This window comes from Etheostoma spectabile, chromosome 3 (assembly GCF_008692095.1).
Source record: "Etheostoma spectabile isolate EspeVRDwgs_2016 chromosome 3, UIUC_Espe_1.0, whole genome shotgun sequence".
NCBI classification, from domain to species: domain Eukaryota; kingdom Metazoa; phylum Chordata; class Actinopteri; order Perciformes; family Percidae; genus Etheostoma; species Etheostoma spectabile.
The window spans coordinates 32,294,434-32,315,173 of NC_045735.1; the positions used below are offsets into that span (position 1 = coordinate 32,294,434).

Sequence of the window (20,740 nt, forward strand, 5' to 3'; positions counted from 1 at the left end):
TTGCGAGGTGCAGGCAGAAGCTGTAGTGATTCAATTGTAGAAGCAGAAGTGACTTAAAGTAACGTTAGTCAGTATTCTGGTTCAGTGGGCTACACTACCAGTAACGCTAACGTTCGTTAGCAATAGGGCTATCAATGCAAGTAACGCTAACGTTAGCAGATATCTTCTCAGTCGCAGGGGTATGGATATAGTAAACTTAAAGCTAGTAATGGTTAGTAAAGAAGTATACCGTGACAGGAATGGTGATGTATAATATATTAGTGTAATCATAAACGGTTTAGAGAATATCTGGTATAATTCTAGTAGTAGCCGGATACAATGTACAAAATATTTTCGCTCCTTGTTTCCTCGCAATTATCTATATCCGTTCCAATGCGCATGCGCGTCCGGTGGTTCGCGGTTGCGCCAACTGGCAGAGGATGTTGCTAGCAGCCAGTGTGTAGATGTCTTTTTCACAACAATAACATCAACCAAATTTGCATCTCCGCATACGTGATTTAAGGATTATACATTCCGAAAGCTATTGGAAACCGTGCATTGGACCGCGCCACGACTATTTTCCTTCTGTATTTTTTGGCTACATCTTCTGTTGACAATGGGAGCGCAGGGGTTTGCAGATTTACAAGGCTCCTTTTTGCAGGAGCAGAAGCAAGAATCATGGCTGGCCAGCTAGGCCGCATATGGATTTTGTAGCTAACAGCAACAACCTATTGATATAAAATACTGTATATAGGCTTGGCGCGGCTCAAAAACAGTGGTATAAAGAAGCTAGTGTCTCACTTGCAAGATTATCGTTGATTTTTGTTGTCTTTTTTGGGCCCACAACACAAGCTAATGAGCTCGCTAGCTTCACAACCTTGACTGTTTAACGTCTTGCCTTCGTAGTTAGCTCCTTTAGCCAGCTAACTATAGCTAGCATTGCTTGACTAGCCACCCGCTGGTCAAAACATTTGGAAAAAGATATTTTCTACGGGATATACTCTGTGTTGTGTGGTCGGTAGGCATTTGTATTCCAAATTCCTTTTGCAGCGTCTGCATCTGGATGAATGTGGGACAAAATGGAGACCCCAACGATTGTGTACGATTTGGATACCTCTGGGGGCTTAATGGAGGTGAGGTTGCTCTGCTCAAAGGCCTTTATTAAGTGGAATATTCCCATATGCCAGTGCGTTAATGCCTTTTTTATTATAATTAATTGTAATTATCATCAGACCACCAAAGCTAGCTGTCCAGCATTTCTCGGTTAGCTAACGTAATAGTTTTGGCGGATAATGGAGGCCACAAGTAAACGTTATCGCTCTCCCCGAATGGCACAGCGGGCACAAACCTTCATATTTGGCAAGTCTTTAGACAAACAATCTGCCGGGCTCCCGTTATTTTATACTAAAGAGTTGAACAACTTTTACAGCAAATCCAAACACTGCTGGCGCCCCCGAAGTCCGAGGACGTAGAGAAGAGGAGTCGGAAGTTGGTGAGAGACGTCCGGAGGAGCGGCAGGGCCACCAACCACGACACCTGTGATAGTTGCCGGGAGGGAGGCGACTTGCTGTGCTGTGACCACTGCCCTGCAGCCTTCCATCTCCAATGCTGGTAAGTTACAGAGGCAGAACGCAAGGGGACACGTTATGCATGCATGCATACTAAGTTTGAAACAGACAAGGGGCTGCAATTCTGAGTCTGCGTTAGGTGCATGTACATGTTAACGTTAGCTAGATGAAGACTGCTAACTACTAAGGGTTATTTTTCTGATACAATTATGTTTTGCTCTTATTGATGTTGCAGTGGCATGCCCATGTAACATTTAACTGATTTTTTTTTAATTAAATCCTGCCCCTGAAGACATTTACCACTCGTTATTGTTCAGTTATTTCAGTGACATTTCAACTAAACCCAACGGTGGTTCCCCCCATATTCACACTGTAACGCCACTCCGTGCAACAGAACCGGGGAGGGCGGTAGCGAGCCTTGTGTAGCCCTTTGTAAAGTTGATTTGCAATTTACTGTGTGGCCCAGGGCTTCAAGCTTATATGCCGAATTCAGCACATATTAAAATTAAACGTAACTTGAGGTTTATTGAAGGGGTTTTGGCGAGCAAATACAACAACTGTCAACTAGATCTATGTCGGTTGACTTAAAGTAGCCAACCATTGTATTTACTTGCTCTTTGGAGAACGTGTGCCGTCAGATGTGGTGCCTCGTCCAATGTGGTTGATTATATAGTGTATTAGGGCCTCTGTTATGTTGTTACGGCATGTTAATACGACGTGCAGGGGGTAAAAGAAAGAAGTCTAGTCACGTCTGTGAAAATGGCTAGATTAAGCTTGCAGTCGGTCCTCCCCTCCTGTCGCGGCTGCAGCCAGTGGAGCCGCTGCTGCTAAAAATGGAGTCGGGACTGCCTCTGTTTACAATATGGCGACCTCCCTGCTCTTTTTCTGTATTCCACCGCCATCTTACCAACCTTTTAAAATTCAGCTAAGAGGAAAATGGTTTTAAATTCCAAGGACGAACTGTTATGTGATTTTATAAGATGAAGAAGCGCGATGGCAGTGTTTGTTGTGGACATCCCATTGTATAATTTCTCCGGTCCCGCTAAGCAACGCTCCCCGTTAAACATCTGCTTGCATGATTAATTTTAACTTTGGCATTTGGAACAGTTGAATTTAGACTGTCACTTGAAAACGGTCATGCAGAAACGTTGATCTAAATATGGTGAAGTCTGTGAATGCCTTCATCCTCACAATTTGAAATTACACTGCATATTGTGAAGAAACACGTTACTTTAATGTGTGTGCTATCTTTAAGTTAGTATTACAGAGGGTAACTTTAGATACATTTTTGCTTATGATTGTGAGATTTTAGGCTGTCTTTTATAGTCTTGGCATCCAATGTGTATTCCCCCCATGAGCATTTTTTTTTTACTTTAAACTATGGTCAACATGTTTACTTAATTGAAAACTGTGAAATTATTGAAGTTGATTAGACTATTTGGAATCTTCACACATCAATATTAACAAGTCATGTTCCAACTGTTAATAACACCATTTTTAAATTGAGATTATTTTGCACATAATTGGCATGCATTTTTCTCTGATGTAATGGAATTGTCATTCTAATCTAGATGTCACACTGGAATGTTGGATAATTAGGTGGGGAATAGAGTAACCAATACGCAATTACAAGATGTTGTATTCAAAATCCTGGTAAATAATCCATGCAACATCATCATGAAGCATAATATGTAGTCTGTATAGATGAATGTTGAATGCTAATGTTAATTAATTTCCCTGAATTATGAACCAATTCACTAAACATGTTTCTTACCACAGTAACCCACCTTTAAGTGAAGAAATGCTACCCCCAGGGGAATGGATGTGTCACCGCTGCAATGTTCGAAAAAAGGTGGGTAGCAGGTCTGCTCTATCACACACCCAATCCTTCACCAATGTTACTGTTATGCCACTGGCAATACAAAAAGAAAGGTATTTGCGTGCATGCTATTCGGACTGATAAATCTGTCTTTTGGTCTTTGTTTGCTGGCATAAGAAGCGAGAGAAGTCAGAACAGACCAACGGTCTACCGGAGAAGTCCTTGTCTAAGCGCTCTGTGTCCCCAGCCGTGGAGCTGGAGCTCAATGCCGGCCCGCTGCGGCTTGACGGCCTGCCTCCGGGGGCTGGAGCAGCAGGGCCCGGTCTACGAGTGGCTCAGGTACGCCTCTTGGACCGCCGGACCAGCAGCAGGCCAAGCAGCCGTCCCGGAACGCCCACCTCCAACACTTCATCCACCCCAACTCCCTCAGAGGAGCAAAACGATGGGGAGGAGGAGGCAGCAGAGCCCGAGGATGAAGTTCAGGGCTCAGAGCTGGAGGGTGCTATGTTATCCACTCCGGCGCCACGGCTCCTCAAGAGGCCATTTCAGCTGCTAATAGCAGCCGCTATGGAGAGAAACCCTACGCAGTTCCAGCTACCCAGTGAGCTTACCTGCACCACTGCACTGCCAGGTCAGTCAGCCATAATGAGTTCCCAACCATTAACAGTGAAATTGTACTGTATTAATTCCAACAAGTATTCAAACGTTAAAAAGTGAAGAAGAAAAAAACACCCTAAAATATTTGATGTACTTTTCAAAATTACTTTATAGAAAAACAAATGTCTCTTCCATTTGGAAACTGTGTGTAAAACTATGTTGTTGTTTTTTTCTATTTCTATATACCTCTATGACTTACAAGCCCAATGTAGATGACATTCCATTATAATAGGGTTAAATATTAAAAAATTATTCTGGTATCTTAAATGTCATGTAGGCCTGCACGATTAATAGCAATCTCAATTCACCCTGTTCATGATTTCATTTTTAAATAACTGTTTTTTTTGTTTTTATGACTTTGATTCTCATTTAATTTACGAGCCGAATGATCACAAACGCTACTACTTTCTTCTATAAGTTTTAAACATAGACTGTATAAAATATGTTTTAAAGCGCTCCAATGCTCTCCCTTCTCTTCATTGAAGCCTCTATGTTTACAGGCTTGTGGTGATGCGCAATGAGCTATAGGTGCCAAAAGGAACTGCCAATTTGCTTTGTTTTGCCATGGTCAAAACATTGTGGCAGAGAATCTGATATCAAATCCAAGCTAAAAAAAATCGTGATTCAAATTTTTCCCTGAATCGTGCAGGCCTTATGTCATGGTAAATATTCCGTTTTGTTGACTTCTCTGGCACATTGGGGAGCGTAACGATATCTGGGTTGGATTGTTTCTCAAATGTTCTTACTTCATTTGGATTTCTAGGCAGCAGTAAACGGAGGAGAAAAGAGGAGCTACTAGGGAAGCCATTCAGGAGGCCTCAGCATGAGCTGGATCCCAATGGTCTGGTCCCTCTACCAGTCAAAGTCTGCTTTTCATGCAACAGGTCAGTGCCAGATTATAGTATGCCACATGGGTGGTGGTGAAGGTCAGGGGCCTCGACGGACCAGACCTTAATTGGAGTCCAATATGGGGTTCCAGTGGGGAACTCCATAGTTTTGCCTGGGTACTTCAACGCGCAAGTGGGCAATGATGGAGATACATGGAGAGGCGTGATTGGGAGGAACAGCCTCCCTAATCTAAACCAGAGAAGTTGTTTGACTTTTGTGCTAATCATGGATTGTCTATAATAAGCACCATGTCCAAACATAGGAATGCTCATAAGTGAACTTGGTACCAGAGCACCCTTGAGCACCCAATGATCGTTCCAAGCTGTGTACAGTATGGAGGATGGGAAGCTGGTGACTTCAACTGAGGAGGTAATAGAGCGGTGAAAGGAGCACTTTAAGGCACTCCTAAATCCAGCTAATACTCCCTCTATGGTAGAGCTAGAGGATAATGGGGGATTGTTGTCAATTTCCCTGGTGGAAGTCACTGTGGTAGCTAAACAACTCCACAGTGGCAAAGCCCCAGGGATTGATGAGATCCGTCCTGAAATGCTAAAAAGCTCTGGGTGCCGAGGGGCTGTCTTGGTTGACACAGTTCTTAAAACTTGCGTAGACATCTGGGACGGTGCCTAAGGAGTGGCAAACTGGAGTGGTGGTTCATATATTCAGAAAGGGGGACCAGAGGGTGTGTGCCAATTACAGGGGTATCACACTTCTCAGCCCCCCTGGTAAAGTTTACTCCAAGGTGCTGGAAAGGAGGGTTCGGCCAATAGGAACATTGTGGATTTTGTCCTGGTTGTAGAACAACGGATCAGATCTTCACTCTCACAAGGATCCTGGAGGAAGCCTGGGAGAATGCCCACCCAGTCTACATGTGTTTTGTGGATTTGGAGAAGGTGTTTGACCGGGTCCCCCAGGAGATACTGTGGGAAGTGCTGCGGGAGTATGGGGTGAGGGGGTCCCTTCTCAGGGCTATCCAATCTCTGTATGACCAAAGCGAGAGCTGTGTCCAGGTTCTCCACAGTAAGTTAGACATTTTTCAGGTCAGGGTTGGCCTTTGTCATGGCTGCACTTTGTCACCAATCCTGTTTGTAGTATTTATGGACAGGATATCCAGTCAGGGTGGGGAAAGGTTGCAGTTCGGTGGGCTGGGGATCTCATTGCTGCTCTTTGCAGATGATGTGGTCTTGATGGCATCATCTGCCTGTGACCTTCAGCACTCACTGGACCGGTTCGCAGCCGTGTGTGAAGCAGCCATGGTTCTCAGCAGGAAACCAATAGAGTGCCTTTTCCAGGTAGGATATCAGTCGTTACCCCAAGTGAAGAAGTACCTTGGGTTCTTGTTTGCAAGTGAGGGGATAATGCAGCGGGAGATTGGTCCGAAAATCGGTGCAGCGGGTGCAGTATTACATTAAGGAAGCCTCTGGGAAGACCCAGGACTAGGTGGAGGGATCATATCTCCAACCTGGCCTGGGAATGCCTCGGGATCCCCTAGTTGGAGCTGTTTAATGTGGCTCGGGAAAGGGAAGTTTGGGATCCCTTGCTGGAGCTGCTCCCCCTCAATACTGGATACGCGGACACAGATGGATGGATGGATGGATGGATGGATGAATGGGACGGACAAAGATGTGCACAGAGACCTGACATAGTTCATATTTTGTACTGATGTTTGTGTATTTTCTCTCACAGGAGTTGCAGGTTGGCTCCACTGATTCAGTGTGACTATTGTCCCCTTCTGTTCCACATGGACTGTCTGGACCCTCCACTCACAGCTCTACCTGCTGGCAAATGGATGTGTCCAAACCACGTTGAACACTTAGTGGTAAGAGAAGTAGTCTTGGCTCAGAGCTTAACTAACTTTTGTTGTTGTTGTATTAGCCAAGGTGGTGGAACAGAATGATTAGTTTCCCATTTAAAATGTGTGTCTGATGTCCAGCTGAATCAGAGAAGCCTGAGCCTGTCCAGCCGCTGTCAGCTCTTTGACCATTTCCAGGACAGGATGTCCCAGCACGCCGTCAAGTTGGACTTCCTGCGTAGAGTCCATCGGCAGAGTACACCCAACCGTCGCAAAACCCACCAGCACAATAGGAAGACCATCAAGGTAGACTGGCTGCCTTAGTCTGGGGGTTGGGCTTTTAATGGATATCCCAAATAGTTTTTTGTGTGGTCAGCTTTGAATTGCTAAGTTAATGATGCACAGGTGGTGATGGGGAAGTTGATGTATGCAATAACTGAGAATTGTCTTTTACAATTGCCTGAACACGCCTGAACTAGAATGTTCAGGCGTGTTTTGGGTTCCTATTGTTAAATGCTGACCGAACAGAAAAGTTGGAACAACAGGCAGCTCTGAACATAACACTACAGAAAAAAAATCTTAAAATTAATTCTATCATAGCATCTGAAATGAAATTTGAGCAAGATTGTATTCATATGTTATCCTACCTTTCTCTGCGACAGGTTATCCAAATACAATCAAAATGTGAGCTACCGTGTTCATTCAGAGAAGACACAATTGATTAGGACAATTTATGGTAATGCAATTTTTAATAATGACGTTTGGACTCAGGTGCCAGATGCCATCAAGTCCCAGTACCAGAATCCTCCCCCCATGCTGCTTCCTGCAGAGGTGCGGCAGTTGGAGCTGGTTTGCAGTGGTGTGCCTGACCGTCAGCCCTCAAAGCACCTCACCACAGAGACTGAGCAGCAGGAGGTAGGCAGGCAACAACATGACAAGTTTTATCGAATACGAGCCACCTGCAACAATGGCTTAATGAGTATCATGTGTGCTCCGTATGAAACAATATGTTAATGATTTTGGCAAGTGTGTTCACCTGGTCATAAAAGACATAATTAATGTGGATTGTGAGCTGGTATGTGGAGGATGTCAATGTAAGGAGAGACATTCATCACTTATTGTTTTCTACAAGAACGGTCACGTAAAGAAATTGTGATATTTAACAGCAAAATGGTTTGAAGGTGATATTTGCCTTTATTATCGAGTCTGTGGATTCAAATCGCAGTAAAGAAAAATCATTGATTCTGTCCTGTGACCAAAATTTCTTCATTAGATAGTATAGTATTCTAAAACAAATTGATGTTTTTTTCTTATTTTGTGTATGCGTTGTTCTGCTGTGTTGAATAGTGGCTTCAGGATGTAATCGCCCTCCAGTGCAGCATCATGCGACACCTATCCATCAAGCAGAAGGCTTCATCTACAGCATCCACCTTGTCATCAGTAACATCGTCAGCAGAGTGGGTTTCTGAGCAAAAAGCCAGTCCTAAAGCATGTGTCACATCAGAGAATATGAAAACTCAGGCTTCTTTAGGAAGGACTTCTTCCCCCGACCCCTGCTCTAAACCCTGCAGTACACCTGATGACCCACAGGGGCCCCTTCTTTCAAGGGGCACCCTTGCCGTGTTGGGTGTTTGTAAGTGCAGCACAACATCATGTCAAAACTGTAGGAAACCAAACGGCCCTCTGGTAGTAGAGTGTCAGCCTCCGAAAGCCAACGGACCTGTAGACTGTAACAATGCCTCGGACTCCTGCAAGCAGGCTGAGCTGCAGCAAAGACTGAAGCCCAGCACAACCCCCCCGGATGCCGCTCCTTCCTCTGGGCTGGTGAACCACATAGGAGCAGAAATGGTTAAAAAGGAGCCTGAGAGCACTTCTGAGGCCTGTGCTCAGAAAATCTGCCCCACTGCCCTGACGATATGGCCCCACAGCAGCCAGCAGAACCACAGGAGCAACACAGAGCTCCAGGAGGAGTGTATAAGCAGCGATGAAAAACCCAGCTACACCATCACCAGCAGTGCTCGCTCAGACACACCAGCTAAAGGCAGCCAGGAGCACGATCCAACCAAGCTGGGGTCATCAGTACCCACTCCAGGTACACATTCTTGATCCAATAAACTGTTCACCGCTGATTGGCTTCCCAGGTTCATTTGAGGTTCTCTAGGAATTGCAAAAATAATTGGTAAACATTTTAGCAGCCTTTATTGATTAACACAACTAATTAGGTATTAATTTATTATTCTCACACAGCCAGACCTTCCTCCACTGCGCTGCGGAGGAAGGTCTAGTCCACACAGAACAATCTAGGATAGAAAAACGTGCTCTGGTTTATTGGCATTTCTTTAAACTAAACACAATCGTCTGGTCGGCCAGCCAGAGCAACTATGCTGCTGCAAGCTAGCCTCGGAAAGAAACTTGCTTTGGAACATGTGCACATAGGGAGGCGAGCTCTGGCTGTTGTGATGAGAATTTTACTTTAAAAAAAAAAAAAAAGGATAAGTATAATTTCATTGTTGGTTCTAGCTCAGAGGATGATCCCCAAATCAACTAGATTAGAATGCCAACACAAAGAAAGCGGAAGGTAAAGGACCTAATGAGGGACATCCGGCTGAACCTTCCGGCAGCCCCGGAGCAATCCCTTAAATGAAACATTGTCGATATGACTATGACTATTCAACTCTTCAATTGCCTGTGGAATGTGGAAAGCAAATGCATAGATGGGGCAAATTTAAAACTCAGACTACATTTTATTATTATCATAATTATTATTAATGTTGGCTTCTTCTCATAATGTTGTTGTAGCAGTACTTTGGTCATAGTTTTTCAGATAGTTTATATGCTCTATCTTGAATTTATTATACATTTAGCCAATTCTTTCTGTTGGTATGTGCTTGAGGTCATTTTTGTGTGTAGGAAAATTTAAAGTCTGCCTGAACAACAATAATGGGCCAGTCTTAGGTTGTCCAAATGACTTAATGATGGTAAAAAACATTGTCTTTTAATTGGCAAAAGCATCTACTGAGGGGTGGATTCCATATCCAACACCTGTACCTTCTGAAACACTGTAACAGTGAGTCTTGACATGTTGACATGTTGAATGGTGTTAAATGAAGTCTGTGGTCATTTTTACACCATGTTAGTGTTGACACATTTACAATATACCATACTTATACCATACATGGCACATGGCATTCTTTATAGCAGCCCACAGCCCAACAGCTCCCTCATGTGGTCACTGGCAAAAACTCCCCACCTGTTTCAAGTGTCAAAGCAAAACAAAAGTGTGATATGACAAACAAGTGAACAAGAGAAAGTGATTCAGCTGAATGTGCTGAAGTTGAAATGAGATTTGGGAAGGGATTTAGTTTGTATACAAAAACACATTAAATTGCTAAATATATACTTTAAAATGGACTGTTCAACGTAAAGAATGAATCGATAAAGTTCCCATCCACTCAAATGTACTTGAGCAATCCTCTAGATGAGTCTCCGTTCTTTGACCGCACTCTGTCCCGGCTTTCTCCTCCACAGACATAAAGGCTGGTCCTGAACTGATGGGCTCACTGCTACCAAGCACGCTCTCCTCCATTGCTAACCTGGCCAGCTGCATGAAAGATGGAAAGGATGAGGAAAGAGGTAACTACTCACCCAACAGTGATATCTGACGATACTGAATCGTGTGTGTGCGTGCGTGTGTGTAAATGTCATGTCTGTGATCAAAAGCAAAGTATATCTTCTAAGTGTGTGTGTGTGTGTGTGTGTGTGTGTGTGTGTAGGGATTGAGTTGGACAAACTGGATGCAGAGATGATCAAGCTCTTGGCCTGGCAGAGGATCCAGCAGCTCTTCCCCCCAAAAGGACCCAGCCCTCCCCCGACGACCAGCGTTGCCCCCAAAACCCCATCACCCTGCCTTGACAGTAAGACACTAACTTACCTCTGACCCTGCTATTTGTAATTAGGGCTGTAAATCGATAAAAATATATAATTATTGTCCATAGTTAACGATAATCATACTTTTTTTTTTTTTATCAGATCGAAATGTAACAAAGGGTTATTTGTCAATTATATTTGTCAAATATTTATTATATCAACATGGGAGTGGACAAATATGCTTGCTTTATACAAAAGAATGTATATTTGTCATTGGAAAATTAATTAACACCACAAAACAATGACAAATATTGTCCATAAACCTGTAGTGGGGGGGGGGGATAGTCCAATTCTGTGGTTTGGACATTTTTCACGGTGCCAATTGCAGTATGCAATACTTGCAAGGTTTTAATAATCAGAGGAGGATGTCATGTCAAATCCTTAAATACCACCAATTTGATCACTCATGTGAAGAACCGCCATCCGGAAGTTCACAAACAATATCAGGGGCAAAATACTAGTAAGCAGTCTAAACGCCAGCAGTGGCAGCAGGTGTGCGGTAGAGAGATGAAGAGTGAACATTAATAATGTTAGCAGTCCAGAGTGTGTATAGTTTATCTCTCTGTGAATAAATGCTACAACTTCTCAAGACCCATGCCACATACCATGTCTTGCTCGCTACCTGCAGCAACAACTTCAGCACAGGCTCACTAACTTAAGGTGGGCTCACTTTAAGGTGGACCAGCTATTCTCACATGTTATTTCTCCCCCTCCAACCCTAGGAAAACCTTCATTAGTCAGTCATACAAACTAAACAGGATATTTTGTTTTATGATCCTTAGTTATTGATTCAAGATGCAAACTTTTTCCACAGATGTGAGTTAAACTGGACTTTCATTAAGTTATACACTTGCTAAAAGTTATAAAAGTAGTTTGAAACTAACACTGTTAGTTTTTCATGCTGGCCCTTTAACTTGGTGAAACGCAACAACGCAGTAAATCTGTGATTTATGGGCTTTTCCAAATGTTTTGCAAATACTGAAATTCTCCTTTCAATTTTGGTGTTTACACGTGTTTGTGTGCACAAAATATGATCATCATAAAAACTTGTTCATACAGATCATATTGACACTGTTAATATTGGTAATTGGTATCGGCCAACCATTTCACATCAGTCTATTCCTAAAAAAACACGTAGTGTTCCATTGGCAAAAGAGGAAAAATCACAAAAGGCAAACCGTAGTTGCTGATGTTCAGAGTACAAGAGCTGTTAATAGAGGAAGAGGGAGAGACGTCGGTTACGCCAGCGAGGGATTACCGTTTATAATAAATGCAGCACAGTGAGGATACATACATTTAATGCACCAGACTTATTGACATGGACCTGGCGATGCGCATTCAACCCTCTATTGGACCTGTTCAGAAACTCCAGTCGGCAGCGTAGTTCATACACTTTAGAAATCATATCAGACCGTTTGCTTTAACTTGTTGACTTTGTCAGCCCTCATTTGAAGTAATTTTAATGGAATTTCATGTCTAATTTAATTTATAAATATTTTTGAAATTTTTGTTCTGATGTTTACTACCTGAACCTCTTCCTACCAGGTCAGAAGAAGGTGCAGGCCCGAGCTGTCTTTTACTCCCTGACAGGAAAAGGAGGAGCTGTCAGCATGTGCTATAGGACATTGTACATAGGATCGGGTAAGACCTTGCTCATTGAATAAACATTCACCCAACTGCATTTTGTGCACAATGGGCCGTTGTATGTGCTTCTGAAAACACTTTTGAAACAGTGCCTGAACCGAACAGATCACAAAAATACCATTGCCGATGTTAAAGAACAGCTTATTTATTGCTAAAGCCATATGGTCAAATTAAATAACTTATTTTACCAGTCAGTTGCTGTTGAAATACAAAAAGAAGAAACACTAGATGGCAGAAGGGTGCGCTTGACTTTTTCAAGGTGCACTTGAAAATGAGTTCACAAGATGCAGTTCAGTGCTACATTAGGTACCGCCAGTGTTGTTTGTCTCCAACAGGGTCCACGGTTTCTCAAAGGTCAGCTAGTCTGCTCTGTGTCTATTGTTACAGACTGTTGGGCGAGATAAAACTCCAAACCCCATTATTTTACAATAAAAATAGAAAAGTTTCCAGAAAATATTGTAAAAATTGTTGTAGCAGAATTGTGTATTGTCTTGTGACCTCCCCCCACGTTAGAAAACTCTGATTGGTACAACATTTAACAACTTTAGCTTTTTGTTGAATGAAAGAGAGGTTATTGTTGTTTTTTTAGAAACGTGTTTGTATTTCTCAAATGAAGGTATCCCAGTAAGTATTATTTTGGTATGTACCAATACTTGGGTACTGTATTGGCAACAATATCAGACGATATCCATCCCTGGCGTTGAACTTGCATTTTGGTGACAGTTGATACCTTGTATTCAAATTTTCTTTTTTTTCTTCTTTTCTTTTTTTTCTGTTTTTTTTAGACAAAAGACATGTTAAGTGTCTCCTTTTTTTTTTAAATGGCGTTGACACAAGACTTAAACTGGCAGCAATGATTTCTGTAGAGGTGTAGCATTGCATAGAAAGCCTTTCATTTGTTTCAGATTGTCATTATTGAGTTTTTTTAATAAAACTTAAATCCACACCGTTTTTGTAAAGGTGCTGACATGGACGTGTGCCTTACAAACTATGGTCATTGCAACTACATATCGGGGAAACACGCCTGCATTTTCTATGATGAGGTATGGACTTTTAAACTGCTATACTGCTTAAATGTAGAAATATGTTATTGTGCTGTACCATAATTCTCCACCTCTACTAAATAAATGGTGTTGTTGCTGGACATGGGTTAATTTGTGTGTGTGTGTGTGTGTGTGTGTGTGTGTGCGTGTGCTCGTGCGTGCGCGTCCTTTTCAGAATACCAAGCATTATGAGCTGCTCAACTACAGCGAGCATGGCACCACCGTGGACAACGTCCTCTATTCGTGTGACTTCTCTGAGAAGGCCTCGCCATCTCCACCCAGCGGGCTGGTTGCCAAAGTCCAAGGCATCATACGTTAGTAGTGTATCTTATCTCAGGATTGAAGCAGCAGCCGCTTTCAGCGACTTCAGAGTTAAAAATCATCACAGCGTACATTGATGTTAAAATGTATACAGGCTGGCAGGACGGTCTGAAATGTTTTGCACCGTCTTTTGCTATACATGTTGGTAAATGTGAGATGTTCCAGTCACACACGTCTTGGTAAACAAGGAAATTAATTTGGCCACGTATGTGTGACGTAAACCCGTTCTCACTCCATTCATTGGCTTTTAGAGTCACATACTTATACAAAGTCTGGCACGTGGGACTGCTGGGATTGGTTGAAGTCGCGGGAAACTCCGATTATTGGTCAAATTTGTGAAAAAGTTGCGGTGATTGGTCAAAATTTCGAGTCTCACTAAAGTCATGGTGAAATCAGAAAATCCTGGAGGGTTGCATTTGTACAAAAGCTGATTCTGTTCAACCTTCCGCTCCAGTTTTTTCCGGTATACACTGCGATCACCACTGCTGCAGCTTAAATGCATTACCCACATTCAGATGAATGGTAGGACTGACATCTGCTGTTTTCTCCTTCCTTTCTAAACTGGTGTAATAGTGTTGACATGTCACAGATTGTGTGTCAAATTTTCTCCCTGTGTTGTCGGTGCAGGTCGCAGTAAGAAGCGTGAGAATGACGATGGTCCCAGCTCTGTGGTGGGTGTGTTGCCGGCTGGTGGAGTGATGAGCAGCCAGCCTCAGGGTGGCTCGGAGCAGTCGTGCAGCTGTAAGGCGAGCAGCTCCAGCCTAATAGGAGGCAGCGGGGCAGGTTGGGAGGGCACCGCCCTGCTCCACCACGGCAGCTACATCAAACTGGGTTGCCTCCAGTTTGTCTTCAGCATCACAGAATTTGCCAGTAAGCAGCCCAAAGAGGAGCCGACTACAACGTCTGCCGCCAGTTGCACCACCAGCAGCAGTAGCAGTAGTGCAGCCAGCACCACTACCAGCACCACCACCTTCACACCACCACCACCCAACACTGCCACAGTGAGCATCCCTACCAGACAGGATGAGACCAACACAGAGACTGTCCCTGCCCAAGTGCCCGTACTGCGCTCCAACTCTATTCCATAACCTGCACAGGAAGTCCCGCCCTCCTTCCTTTGTTTTGCACCTTCCAAGTCACAATGAAGGGAAAGCTGCACAGCTGGTTGGTCAACAGGGAAAAGTTTATTTTTTAATGGTTTATATCTTTGCATGAACTTGAAGTATTTTTGACAATCTCTTCTGTTTTTGAATGACTGACCAGTAACCCTCTGTTCACTTCAGACCGGACTTTGAGCAAACATTATTTACCTATGCTCAAGTTTTCTTTTGCCAGTATATTGGTCATGTATGGTGTAACAATTTTTTGTCAACCCATTTAGCACAAACCTTTTATTTTGTAGTATTGAATTCCATACATTGTAATTTCTTTTGCTGCTTTTGCACCATAGGTAGCTATATATGTATGAAAACATACATGCTTATACACTATAATATGTATATATAATGTAAATATATATAATTCAGTGCTTCTCAATTGGAGAAACATTGGATTTCATGTAGATTTACCATTTTTTGGTTTTTAACTGTACAGTTCATGGAATTTGTGATACTGTGTAGAGTACCAGAAGTTTTGTGATAAAACTTGTTCTTAGTCTGTACTTTCCGCTGTAGTCCATCTGTAAATACTGTATTGTTTTAGCACTCATTTTAACATCTTGTGCTGCTCTGTATATAAGCACTCTTTGTCTGTTCCTGCTTGTCTGTTCAAACCTGTAAATACAGAAAGATTTTCTAAGAACAAACTCAATGGATTTGTGGTCTCTGTTATTTTTCGAGCTATTGTGGGTCCACTTTGGACTTTGACTTTCCACATTCAGCCTTAAGTTAAATTTGAGAAGAAATTAAAAAAAATATATACTTTCACGGCCATATTATGCATCTATTTCACAATACAACTTTCAAAAAATACATTTCTTTGTATTTTTATATCATAATCCAATGAAGTTTTCTTATTGTAAAAGAAGATATGTCATGCTTCCCTTATCTGGTACCAACAAGTAATATGACAGCCACTCGTCAATCAAATTGCAACCGTGAGTGGCATAGAGCTACCAATCATTACAGTAGGCCACATACTGATGAACGGCGCCAGATGATAAAAGACTTTTGCCAGTAGGGGGATACTGGCGGACGATTTACACTCAGACACTGCAAATCGTCACCAATGAAAAGGAAACTCCCTGCTGAGTTCAGTGATACACGCCATATACCCACCAGGAAAGGTCAAGGATTTCCATAAACCCACTATCAAAAGGGCCAGGATACGTAACAATTTTGTCATAAATTCACCCTGTCTGTGTTGCAATTCACCTAGGAACAACACACAGTTGCTTGGCAATCATTCTCTGTGCAAGCATGAAATTAACTAATGTGAATGACTAAAGTAGATATGAAACGAAAGCCAACTCAAACTAAACTCTCAATATTATCGTAAGCCTGCCGCTGAAGTCACTGCAGCTTCGGGTGACACTGCAGCAGATGGTTACGTTACAGTAACTACAGAAAATGAGCCATATGAGGCTGATGCTATACACGGTAATGTTACAAAAAAATGGATGGGTTTATCGCTGGGAGGCTGGGAGGGAAAATCACAGTATACTCACTAGAAAAACACTAGACTTCACCACTCGGCATACCAGCTGCGATAACAGGGGCAGCAACTGAAATGTTGCCTAGGACGCCAAATTGGTTAGGGCCGGGTCTGCTGTAAAGGTGTCACAGAGATGACTTCTGGAGAACCACCATAGGCATAACTCCAATATATACCTGGGATACACATGTATTCTTATTTCTTAGCATAACATTTCAGAATTAATTTTTAGGGGCCGAGCGCCGACAGCGGCGAAGGCCCTATTGGAACTGAAGGAATTATTAGGGCCCGAGCGCCGACAGGCGGCGAATAGTATTATTATTATTAGGGGTCCAAGCCCGAGGATGCGTGCACCGCGATAATCGCAAGGCGCAACCAACACTCTCCTGAGGAAGCCAAACATTTGGCGAAACGTCGAGACCGCTACTTTTAACTTCTTTGTTTTAAACCTTTTTAAGGAACCTTTTTACTGTGATTTTAACCTTTTTTAAAGCAGTGATTGCTTTTAAACTCACAGGAGGATTTTAACCTGCAAACAGCACAATTTTAAGGAGGATTGTTTTACAACCAGCCGACCAGCCAGGACACCTAAGGGGTGAGTCTTTGGAAGGTAACCATTTTGTGTGTGCACACCGAAGATCTCGGGCTCACCACCGACATAGGATGGCTTTTTATGAACTTTCAGTGCGGCTTTTTATCCCCTTTTAATTGTTTAAAGACTGTGTGAACCCAGGGGGTGTCCAAGGGGACACCTCTGGACTCGGAAAAACGGCCTAAATAAACACAAGGCCTCCAAACCTGTGAGTTTTAACTTGTCTTTAACCTCATTAACATTTTTATTCCAGTTTTAAGGAACCTGCCCCTCTCTTTCTTTCTCCTAACTTTCTTAATCCCTTTCTCCTGTCACTTCATTGTTAATCTTTATATACCAGGGTTTTATGTGGCCTATTTGAACAGGCTTTTTTATTTTTTATTTTAACAGGTTTTTTTTCCACAGGTGGTTTTCCTCCATTTTATTAGCCTCTTTTTTTATGTGCAGCCGGGTCGGCCATTTTGCGGGTCCTGTGTGGGTGATTTTATCGGCTGGGGCCATCCTGCAGCTTTGTGGCTAAATATGGCAATACCACTACACAACAGGTTTACACCGCTGGCGTTGGCTCCGGGGAGCGGGGCGGTGGGGGGGGCGAATCATCGCTCCCTTCCTGCCCTTCCCTCGGGAGCCAACAGCCAGCCTGCACCCACTACAGTTCACCATAACTATCTTCACACCAAGACATACTTCAAACTGTTACAGGCCATTCATCATTCCGAAATCATCAACCACACACTTAACACGGGCACTTTTCCTCAAGGCATGATCAAACACATCACTAGACTCACCTCCTTTATTAAACCCTCCTCCCCCAACAATAACACACTGGACTTGGTTAAACTCAACACGGACACATGGATGAACAATAACATCAGCATACTTAGGGAACATTATGATACAGTTATAGCCACTCTGCTGCAGGACCTCCCACCATTTACACAGGCATCCTTCACCAAATCCATCCAGTGGGGGAGGGCGAGGTACAGGAGGAAACTTACGACCTCCTCTGTCGCCACGCTGAGGGACCTGATCTCTAGGGGTCCCCAGACGGGGGAGGTTCCTCTTCCGCCACCTCAGCTCTCCCCTAACCACTTCCCACCACTCCCAGAACCAGCAGGTCCCCCCCTCCCCCAACACTCTTCCTCACTCCTCCCCCCCTCCCCTCCTCCTCACTCCCCGCACCTCACCCATCCTTCCTCCTCCCCTACCTCCCCTCTTTTTCCCACCTTACTTCCCGAACCTTTTCCTCCCCTTCCTTCCTCTCCCCCTCCACCAGCTCTTTCTGTCGCACAGCCCGGTTCTTCAGGCCTCTGTACGTTGGAGGTGGGGGAGTCCGGGGGGCCCGGCGGGGTGACTCGGCCTCCAATCCAGCTGCCCAAACGGAACCCGAGACGGCAAGTGAGGGTGGAAATTAACCCGATGTCCGTTAAGGAGCTCCGGCGGCATGGATTGGCTTGGGCTGGGTCCCTTGCCTGCCCCCCTGCCTCCTCCCCTCCACCACCTGACACAACCCACACTGTCCACAGTAATGTAATAACCAATGTTGCTCTCCCATGCAGTAACACCATTTCACCTCTTTCACCTACAGGATCCACTTCAGCACACATTCAGCAGAGGGAGCCAGAGCTGTTGGCTGCAGGGCCCTGTGGGGGAAACCCAACCACTGAGGTGGATGTGAAAACTATGATGAGAAAGGGACAAATGAAAAGCGAAAAGCTGATTACACCCCAAACATCTGAGTTATCCACCTCTACCCCAAACAGGGCCTCTGCAGCGGCACCTGGCTCCCTAGGGCGCCCGGAACCACACACACACCCACGCACTTTTAGAAAGATACAGGACTGGTCGCTGGAGGTGGGGAAGCGGACCCTCTTTTTGGGGGACTCCAACCTCTCACGCATCCCGTCTTTCACAGATCCAGACATACAGGTTGACAGTTACCCCGGAGCCACCTTCCACCACATAACATCCATCTTAAAAAAACTACACCCACAACCAGACACACAGCACGTCATCCTTTCAGCCGGACTCAACAACTGCCTTTCAGAACATGAACAGACCACCATATTCAAACAGCTACAGCAGATGGTAAAAACTGGTCAAACTACTTTTCCAAACGCCACCATCTACATCCCTGTAATAAACTTTTCCAACAGGTTGAATCCACGCCAGCAGGCACTACTAACCACCCTCAATAATGCAATAACCTCAAAATACACCTTCCTCGCAGAAATCAATCCACTTCTTTTCCAGACAGCCAGAGACAATATCCACTGGACAGCAGACACGGCCGAGATGTTGTTCAAGTACTGGAAACAGCAATTAAACTCATAACGGGGACCAACTGTCACAGTACAACCCCCCAGTCAAACATAACTAATCTTTCTGCTGTTTTCTCCCTCACGCCTGCACAGCTGGAGATCCTGGAGAAGGGCCTCACCTTCATCCCCACACCCAAACCTCCCACCCGGCCGGAGCTCAGGGGGGACCTACATACCTTTCACAGGAGGCTTAAACTCCTGGATCACTTTCAGGGAGGACAGAGGCGGGAACCTGTGCTCTTCACCGGACCGTCCCATTGGGAACCACACCTGGACACAATATCACCAGAAATAGCACAATTAATCAATAAAAACAACCAAGCACTCACACATTGGCGCCCCTTTCCACACAAAGCACCCAACATTAGTCAGGAACACAAACAGATTATTAATTCTTTAGGTAATAACAAACACATAGTCATAAAACCGGCAAACAAAGGGGGCCAAATAGTTATTCAAGACAAGAACAATTACATTTTAGAAGCCAACAGACAGTTAAATGACATCACATATTATAGACCACTGACTAACACATTACAAATAGAAACACAAACACTTATTAGGGATATTACAGACAAACTTTACCAAAACAAATTCATTAACTTTAAACAGAAGAAATACCTGGACGGTCCGGATGAGCCCAGGTCTCGCCTCTTTTACCTCCTCCCAAAGATCCACAAGCCTCCTGAGACTTGGACGGTCCCCTTTGTTGTTCCGGTCGGCAGACCAATAGTCAGCAACTGCGGATCAGAATCCTACAACATCACGGAATACATAGACCACTACATTAACCCACTTTCTAAACTGCACCCCAGCTACGTCAAGGACACATATGAATTTGTTAATAAAATAAAGAACCTCCAGGTACCCGGTCACACTCTCCTCTTTACAATAGATATAGACTCACGGTACACCAATATTGAAACTTCACTTGGCCTCTCTGCCATAAAACACATCTTTAATAAACACCCTGACCCATCCAGACCAGACAGCCAGATTTTACAGTTACTTCATCTCACACTCACCCGGAACGACTTCACCTTTAACAATAAACACTATCTCCAGCTGTGCGGGTGTGCAATGGGCCGGAAGTACTCCCCGTCGTACGCAGACATCTACCTGGCCCATTGGGAGGAAACAGCTTTCCATCAACTCACCATCAAACCCCTGCTTTATTTCCGGTACTTGGACGACATCTTCGGCCTATGGGACAACTCAGAACCGACTTTCCTGACTTTCCTGGACACCCTCAACTCACATCACCCTAAGATAAAACTTAAACACACCCTTCAACCCGTTACAGTGGAGTTCCTCGATACGAGGGTCTTCTTCCACAGCCCCGGCGTCCAGTCAAAGACAATAGCCACCAAGGTTTATTTCAAGGACACAGATCGCCATGCACTCCTTCATAAAACCAGCTATCACCCCAAGCACACGTACAGAGGCCTTATCAAGTCCCAGCTGATACGCTTCCACAGGATCTGCACCTTCCCGGAGCACGTGGAGGAGGCCACTAGGATACTTTTTAGTGTGATGA

General features: G+C 44.0%; 1 protein-coding gene and 1 long non-coding RNA gene across 2 annotated transcripts in view; one reads left to right on the plus strand and one right to left on the minus strand.

Annotated features, from left to right (window-relative positions):
* LOC116676769 (uncharacterized) overlaps window positions 1-18,773 on the minus strand; it is a 614,404-nt gene extending 595,631 nt beyond the window's left edge. Inside the window, exon 1 of the long non-coding RNA XR_004328828.1 lies at window positions 18,565-18,773. This is a non-coding gene — a long non-coding RNA (uncharacterized LOC116676769). The remainder of the gene's footprint in view (window positions 1-18,564) is intronic.
* On the plus strand, window positions 379-15,447 carry LOC116676199 (PHD finger protein 12). The gene is made up of 15 exons (XM_032507483.1): window positions 379-1,112; window positions 1,409-1,590; window positions 3,327-3,399; window positions 3,544-3,997; window positions 4,787-4,907; window positions 6,598-6,730; window positions 6,845-7,009; window positions 7,475-7,618; window positions 8,051-8,795; window positions 10,232-10,336; window positions 10,477-10,617; window positions 12,176-12,271; window positions 13,235-13,317; window positions 13,493-13,631; window positions 14,266-15,447. The coding sequence occupies exons 1-15, from the start codon at window positions 1,047-1,049 to the stop codon at window positions 14,724-14,726; spliced, it is 3,108 nt and encodes a 1,035-aa protein (XP_032363374.1). The 5' UTR covers window positions 379-1,046; the 3' UTR covers window positions 14,727-15,447.
* Window positions 18,774-20,740: the final 1,967 nt, after the last annotated feature.